The sequence below is a fragment of the Mastomys coucha genome, unplaced genomic scaffold, assembly GCF_008632895.1.
Source record: "Mastomys coucha isolate ucsf_1 unplaced genomic scaffold, UCSF_Mcou_1 pScaffold15, whole genome shotgun sequence".
Classification (NCBI taxonomy): domain Eukaryota; kingdom Metazoa; phylum Chordata; class Mammalia; order Rodentia; family Muridae; genus Mastomys; species Mastomys coucha.
In genome coordinates this window covers 164,799,931-164,808,236 of record NW_022196897.1, presented here as the reverse complement: position 1 = coordinate 164,808,236, position 8,306 = coordinate 164,799,931, and the positions used below count along the sequence as shown (strand labels likewise).

Sequence of the window (8,306 nt, the reverse complement as noted above, 5' to 3'; positions counted from 1 at the left end):
ATGGAGAAAACAAGATATTCCATGACAAAACCAAATTTACACAATATCTTTGCACAAATCCAGCCCTACAAAGGATAATAGGTGGAAAACATCAACATCAGGAGCAAAACTCCACCCTAGAAGAAGCAAGAAGGTAATCTTTCAACTAATCCACAAAAACCTAATTCCACCTCTTACAACAAAAATAACAGAAAGAAAATAAGAAAAATTACTTTTTCTTAATATCTTAATATGAAAATTAATATTGCCAATATATCCTAATGGATTGAAATCCAAAAATATGAGGAATTAGAAATTTGTTGACTGTCATCCAATGGTCTCTCTAATTTTGTAATTGGAGAAATAGGCCCAAATCGTACAATCCATATACACTTTCAGCTTGTTTGTTCATGACAGTGTCTTGCCATGTACAACATAATGGTCCTGAAATCTTGCTTCTCCTATCTTAGCCTCTTTATTAGTAGTATTGTTTATTTCATGTTTTTACACTATACTATGGTTTTCAGAACAGCTTACATATTTCAAAAGTATTTATATACCCAAAAGAAACGTAGACAATCAAATTGGGAAGGGGCTTATAAGAGAACAACAATGAGTGAGACTGAATGCTTTGCTTGACATTCGTAACTGTTGTATCAAGTTTGAAGAAGAAGACTTTATAAGTTACTCTTTCTCTGAGATGAATGCTTTTCAAAATCATCACAGCCAATGAACCAGACTCTTACCCTCACCTAATGTCTGTGCCACCCTCCAAGCAGAACCATTGTTCATTGAAACAGTTGGTGAATGACTTTATAGATAGACCATCTTAATACACACACCATTTCTTAAATGAATGTAACCTGTTCTCTGTGGGCTTAGAACAAAGTCACTCAAGTCAAATAGCTTTGCCCATAGCAGGAAGTCTGTATCCAAAAATCATGCCTACAATTCATTCCTTGGCACAGCAGAACTGTCAACTCTCAGCTTAGCTACAATGGAGGTAAAATCCTTTGGTGATGTGAGGGTCATTGAAGTACATCCTTATTACAATGAAATCCAATGTCTAAAAATTGTTCTTATTTTGGGCTTGTACCACAGTAAGAGCCAAGATTTTAAACTCTACTAAATATAAAACAAACATACAAAAAGACTTTATATATTCATGTTCATTTAAGAAAATACTAGTAGTGATGTACTATTTTTAAATATACAGTTAATATGCTTGGAGTTATTTAAAATTTATATTGAGAAAACATGTATTTTCAGTATTGCTGTAGACAAGCATCTACATAAGACTGTTAAATTGATTGTTGCTTTATATCAAACAACTTTTATAATACTCATTTTTATTGTTTTATAAATTTTAAAGGGTATGACAAAGATATTGTAGGTATTAAGGGGGGTCTCTGGGAGGAGTTGGTGTACAAAAGAGAAACAAGAATGTGATTTAATTCTATTAACTTAAAATATGTTTTTAAATGTTAACAAATTCAGATAAATTGAAATCATGTAACTTTTCTCATCATAATACAATAAAACTTAAAAAAAAGAAGAGAAGATTCTTCTTGTAAATAAACTTTGCTTCCTTGGCTTTGATAATCTTTTAGCTCTCAAAGAAATGTAAAAAGATGGCATAAATTGCGCTTGAAAACAAGAAGGAAGTGGGACTAAATCTGTTATTGTTAGTGTGGCTAAGTCTTAGGAAAGTGATGTTGTACAAAGAAAAGCAAATCACAGGCTGTCATACAGGATACACTATGTTATGAAGTTCAGTGTCTGATTAGAGACACATTCCTAAAGTAAAATTTTTAAGCAAGTGAATGAGAACAGATTTTACATAGGGATTATTAGGGACAGTGAAGCGATCATACAGAGTCAGCACTACCCAGAGGCTCCTAAAGTTGAAGGTAGATTCATGGGTGATAATATTCTTTAAAAGTTTGATAGTACATAAAGGAAGGCAGGAAATTTGTACTACAACAAATACTGATAAGTTACCATTTTGAATATTTAAGTTTTCAAATGAATCTTTAGATATATTTCCCAACATGATATAGTATAGTCTGGCTGCTACAAAGTATAGGGAAAGGACATGCCCCCAAGGTAGCCTGGCAGTCCTGAAGACCACATTCTCCAGCAGAAAAACTGAGGTTAAAGATCCCTGTGTTATGGTGGCTTGAAGTCACATGAAGCAGGGAAGCTTATTAAATATTTAAAAGCACTGAGGAAGAGGGGCTTGCTATTTTAAGATTTTAAATGTATATTTCCAGAAATGTTTTGAAAATTTTATTGGTTGAAAATTTTCATCTTATTTTCTTGAATTACAGGATCATCCATGGAAAAGGGACAACCACAATCCACAATGGTAACCAAGAGATAATGTACCTTTCAATGTGTATTATGAAAATTATGTGCCATGCCTTCATTTTCTTACCAGTTTCCATAGCTGATTCTTGATCCCGCCTTTGCATTATTTTCTCTCACATTTTATTTTTATTCGGTGTCCTCATTTTGAATCTTTTGGTTCTAGATATGTGTGCCTCCACACATGTGCATACTCACACACTTAAATTTGAAGAATATTGGTCATCGTAGTCATTGCATGATGGGAATAAAACAGTAATATATGATAGGAATGGCAACATAAAATACAACCACTTAAGTTTTTCCAATCAAGAATTATTTCATTCCTATATATATTGTATACATTTGTCAGTGTGCCATTTTGTAGCAAATAGTTTATAATTTGATACATGTTACTAATGTTACAATATTCAAAAACATTTTTCCTAAAGGTACTTAATAAAAACATTGCAAAAAAGGATTATGAAGTAGTTGTAGATGGGAGAACCAGACTTCCACGAAAAGCAACAAAAACAAAAAAAAATTACAAAGATCTCTCAACTTCAGAATCAGAATCAGAGAGTGAAAAAGAGATTTCATATTCTTTTAAAGATAAACTGCCAACAAAGGTGAATAAATACAATTAAAATTGATAATCTCTAAATTTAGTTTTCTTATACTAAATATTTTGTTTGTATTCATATAAAACTTATAACATGCAGGTTGCTAGTTTTAACCACTTTGCAGATTTATTTTAAAATTTGATATGTAGATGGTTAATTACTATATTTTCATCTTAAGCTCAAGTGAGAATTTGAGGCTCAAGATACAAAAATCTACATATTAAGGAAATGGTAGAGAGAATTTGAGCCCAGTCTGATGCTAAAGATCAGACTTTGACAGCTATGTCGATCTTAACTCATTAAATCACCATTTCCTCTTGTTTGTGTTCTTGTTATCACTTGCCTGAAACACTTTGAAGACATTATAACATAATTGTATAAGCTGATTAATATGACTGCTCCAAGGTATAGTTAAGTGGAAAGTTTTTATTATAGATATTAGGGGAAAGTATAGCTGGATGCATCTGGACAAATCCAAAGCAGGGGGGTGGGTGGGACAGGGGGTATTAGGCTGAACAAGGCCAGCAGACTGGACATGGCCATGAGAGGAGGTAGGGGAAAGTGATGAAGACAAAGAGTGTATGAGGAGTGCAAAGAAGACCAAGAGATCAAAAGAAGAGAGAGAAAGAAAGAAAGAAAGAGAGAGAGAGAGAGAGAGAGAGAGAGAGAGAGAGAGAGACATAGCCAAAATAGAAGGGTTATAAGGAAAACCGGGGCGGGGGGCAGGGAAGGTTCTGAGCTGAAGTTTTACGGTAAGGAGTGGGATGAGAAGAACCAGGATGCCAGGATGGACTCTGAAATGTATAATAGGTATTTGGAGGCCAGCATGCTAACAGGCACCATCAATAGCTATTTGTCTCTTTGTCCCAGTGATAGGGAGTCTGGCTCCTTGGTGTAGAGAAACCAGCTTCCTGAAGAATGCTGGCTTTTGTCTAACCCTCAGAATTTGAAGAAGTGAAATTTCCTTTGGATCTGAAAATAATCGCCATATTTTTTGTTACTTCTTGCTTTAATTTCATCATACACACCACCAAATATGTCTTTCTAAGCCATTCATCTTATCCATATTAAAAATGCCTTTTCAAATTCTTCCCCAGTGTATACCCAGAACTATAACAAATTCTGTATTACTTTTAACTCCAAGCAAAAATCTGAGTTTCTCAAGTGCTTTTGGTCTGATCCTTATTCATGTATGTCTCCTTCCAGCATCCTGTCACACAGATTTCTTAGAGTTTCAAGCACTATGAAATTTAGGAATTCTGTTTTCTCTAATCTGGATACCTAAATTTTCTCTAAACTTTGAACCCTTAACAATATTCTATTTGCAGACAATTATAGTCTATGTAGTCAATATATTTTCCTAGAATACTGTAACATATTTTTGCTACTATCTAAGTTCATGTCATGGCCTTGTATAGTAATGAGTCAATGTTGTAGTGTAACTTATGTGTCCAGTTGTTTAAGTGTATTTGAGCATAATTTGAAGTTGCTGGTGCATTTAGGAGGAGACTATCCATTCCAGAACCCAAACAAAGAAACTGCCCAAGAAACAACAGAAAGTCTTTAATTCAGAAGTGCTGAAAGGACAGCTACCAGAAGAACAGAAAAACTCCCATAAGCTGAGAGATGGGAGAGAAGACAGTCTGTACCTGTCTTCTGCATCTGTGTCTGGGAGCTCGTCATCTGTGGAAGTGATGAGATGTCAGTGTCTCTTTATTTCCCTGCATTTCACTAGAGTACTTAATGGTTTCTTTTTGTGAGTCTGTGAAAATATTTAAAGACTGATTTTGTGATATTTAGGTTAGGAGCTAAAAAAGTTCATTTTAAACCAGTTAGTGCTATTAATTTGGTTTTGTTGTTGTTTTGTCAACTTCAGAATATAATAGAATATCCAAGGTTTTCATCTTAAGATGTTAAAAATCAAATGATTCGATGTGGAAATACTTAACATTCATAAACAAAAAATATGAAGATCTAACAATATAATTTTAATATACTTTAAGCTAAAATACTTATTAACATAAGAACTCTATGGGATCCTTTATACACTTAACTGACAAAAGTCTAAGGAATATTGTTATGATTCTGTGAACTCACAGATGATCTTCAGAAAAAAATAGAGATTTTGCCATTATTTTAAAATAATTGGTAATGAAAATTCATATTGTTAGAAATTTAACCTATGCCTTTCAGTTACAAAAACTAAGTTCCTGTGAGGCTATTTTAAAGCAATCACAAATATGAATATTTTCAGTTAAATTCAAGACTTAACATATCTTTTTCCCCTAAAGTAGCTGCAAGGTCCTTTTATTTTCTCAATGCTCAAGATCACTGTCACATTAGATAAGCTAAGACAGATGCCCACCCCTTGATTGAGCTGAAAACTAAGAATTGATGTATATCAAAACTTATATCCCCTCCCCTTTTTCTTTTAAATTTTGGTGCATGTATCATGTAGAATGCTCCCCAGCTTTTTAAGAAAGTGGATCTCACTGATACCTGGGCTCACCAAATAGAATGTCTAGCTGGTTGGTGAGCTCCAGAGACTCACCTTCCAAGCTCTAGAGTTACAGGCGTGTTTCAGCACACCTGGCTTTTTATGTGGGTCCAGGAGATGAACTCGGGTTCTGGGTTTATGCAGCAAACACTTTACTGACTGAGCTGTCTCTCCCAGACTTACTGTTCTCATTTTTAGTAAGTGACTTAGACCAACTGACTTTGTAAAACTTCTCTTACATATGTTACAATATTTACTCTTACATAAGTTACAATAGTTACTATGTTAAGATATTTAACATAACATTTAAATTGATCATTATATTTAATCTCATACTGTAAATATTTTTTTAAATTGTCTTTGAAAGTTCTGAATTTTCAATTGGGCATTTTTCAAAGTTTTAGTATTTCAAATATAGTTGCTATCCTTTAAAATATACTTAATCCTTGAGGATTTGATAAATTATTAAATCTGTCATGCCCATTCTAGAGCAAGCATGAACAATAATATTGTTTTGTACGTTTGTGTTTCTGGGAAATCTAGGTACAGAGAAAATAACAGAAAGGGATTTTACTCAGGATTATGACTACATCACAAAATCTCTTTCACCTTATCCAAAACCTGTGTCACCTGTGTCACCTTATCCAAAAGCTGTGTCACCTGTGTCACCTTATCCAAAAGCTGTGTCACCTGAATTCTTGAATGGAAACAACGGAGTTGTAGGTTGGGGGAAATCACCCAGAATTAGTGAGACCAGTGCAATATGTGTGAGAAAGAGTTGCTCACCTGCTTCAGGACTGCCCTTTTCGGTGAGAATATAATTTTCTTTTATCATATTCACCTGAACATGGTAAGTAACTTGCCTGTAGTTTACCAAATATGTATTGCATATTTATTATTCAGTGTTTATATAACGTTTAATACGTTTTAGCTATTAAACTCATATGCTGACAAAATTGAAAAGAATGTAGTCGAAAACCATGTTGCTCAACTGTTTTTTATATAAGGAGCTTTAAAACTCAATATGTGCTAACCATTGCTTATAATAAAATGGTATTAGTGACTGTTTATAGGGCTTGAAGGTGTCTCTTAGAGCACTTGTCTAGCATGAATGAGGACATAGAACACAGTACTATCACTGAAAAAAAAAGCACAGTAACTACTTAACATACTTGTATCGGAGATCTTAAACTGCTGATATAATACACCATCTGATCTATTGCTTTTAGCTGAGTGTTTTTTATTTCTAGATGATTTTAATCTCCCACCCCTCCCCACTTTTTCCAACAAGTAGTCTTCTAGGAGATATTTTGCAAACAAAACTTAGGTTAAACTTTCAGTATGCCAAAGAATTCAGAGTAGCGCTATGCTTTTTAAAGCAGATGTAGGAGAAAGCTCTGTTCTAATTTATCAGTCCTCCCTCATTTTTCTATAGATCCCAGTATGCCAACTAGTATCCTATTAGATTCTAGCATGTTTTTATCTGCATCCTTTAAACCCTTCATTTGGTACTTTGTAAATGTCTATGTATATCTAGTTAATTCTAACCTCCTTAATTGCCTTCTATGCTGCTTTCTATTCTGATGCAAGTTTAGTTTGCTGCATACTCACTTGCTGGGAACTAAGGTAGTGACTGCCTCTTTTCCATAGTTTCAACTGCGTTCTATCTGATGTTTTTGTCTGTCTTTGAATTTGTCTGGTTCATTGTATTAATGAGTAATTCTGAGACATCCAGTGAATTAATTGTCTTGTTTTGTTTTTATGGCTCTAGGAGTTGAATCCAGTACTTCTTACACACTAGATAAGCATTGTTCACCAAGATACATCTCTAGTCCCATTTATGTTTTCCAACTTGTAAATGGAATTGTTAGTTTATCTTAAAAGTTTACTAGAAGTTTTTTGGTGGGTGCAGGGGGCTATCAGGATTTGAAAGAGGGTCTCACTCTGTCTTTAGCACTACCTGTTCTTAAAGTCACTCAGTAGACCAGGCTGGACTCCAACTCAGAGATATACCTGTCTCTGCCTCCCAAGTGCTGGGATTAAAGGTAACACTATACCCAGCCTTCTACAAGAGTTCTTAATATGGGTTTGAATATCGCTCCTATATTGGCTACATGTCATTGTCTACTTGCTGTAATCCAGAACTCCAATCTGACAGATGATTTTAATAAGGTTTCTTATCTTCAGAGTGTTTCAGACTCTAGTGGGTATGCTTGATCCATACATACCTGTAGTCTCAGTACTCAAGAAATGAAGGTAGAAAGACTGAAATAGCAGGGCCAGACTGGGCCGCATTGGGAAGACCTAATTCTTCCTTACTCTATTGTTCTTTAATGTGAAAATGTTAATTTTGATTTAAACTTTTAAGTGTCAGTCTTTTTCCAGAATTTCCTATGAGTAATTAAAGTTTTCCACTTACAATGTTTACATTGACTAACTCAAGGCTTACTCTTGTTGATCATGTGAGTCTGGCTATTAGTACTAATACTACACTGCTTTCATTTTACACTTGCTGGATCTCTCTTTCTCTCTCTCTCTCTCTCTCTCTCTCTCTCTCTCTCTCTCTCTCTCTCTCTCTCTCTCTCTCACACACACACACACACACACACACACACACACACACAAATCCCAGTTTATATTTCTGGGGGGTTAAAGGCTTTTGCCTTTGTGCTTTATCATAACAAAAAACCAAAAAGTAAGTGGTTTGCACTTGTATAAAAAAATTAATGATTTTTGTATTTTGAGTGATTTTGTGGAATTCTCTAATTTCCCAGATTGTCATAGTTTTTTCTGTAGAGACAAATTATATAAAGTATTATAGTTTTGCATTATATAATCAACTCTTGTGCTTTCGTGGTTTT

General features: G+C 34.2%; 1 protein-coding gene across 1 annotated transcript in view; it reads left to right on the top strand.

Moving 5' to 3' along the window:
* Sycp2 (synaptonemal complex protein 2) overlaps positions 1 to 8,306 on the top strand; it is a gene marked incomplete at its 3' end in the record, with an annotated part of 80,345 nt that overhangs the window by 64,909 nt on the left and 7,130 nt on the right. The window contains exons 31-34 of the mRNA XM_031373288.1: positions 2,310 to 2,347; positions 2,778 to 2,954; positions 4,451 to 4,649; positions 5,989 to 6,254. Coding sequence (XP_031229148.1) covers positions 2,310 to 2,347; positions 2,778 to 2,954; positions 4,451 to 4,649; positions 5,989 to 6,254 — 680 coding nt within the window. The remainder of the gene's footprint in view (positions 1 to 2,309; positions 2,348 to 2,777; positions 2,955 to 4,450; positions 4,650 to 5,988; positions 6,255 to 8,306) is intronic.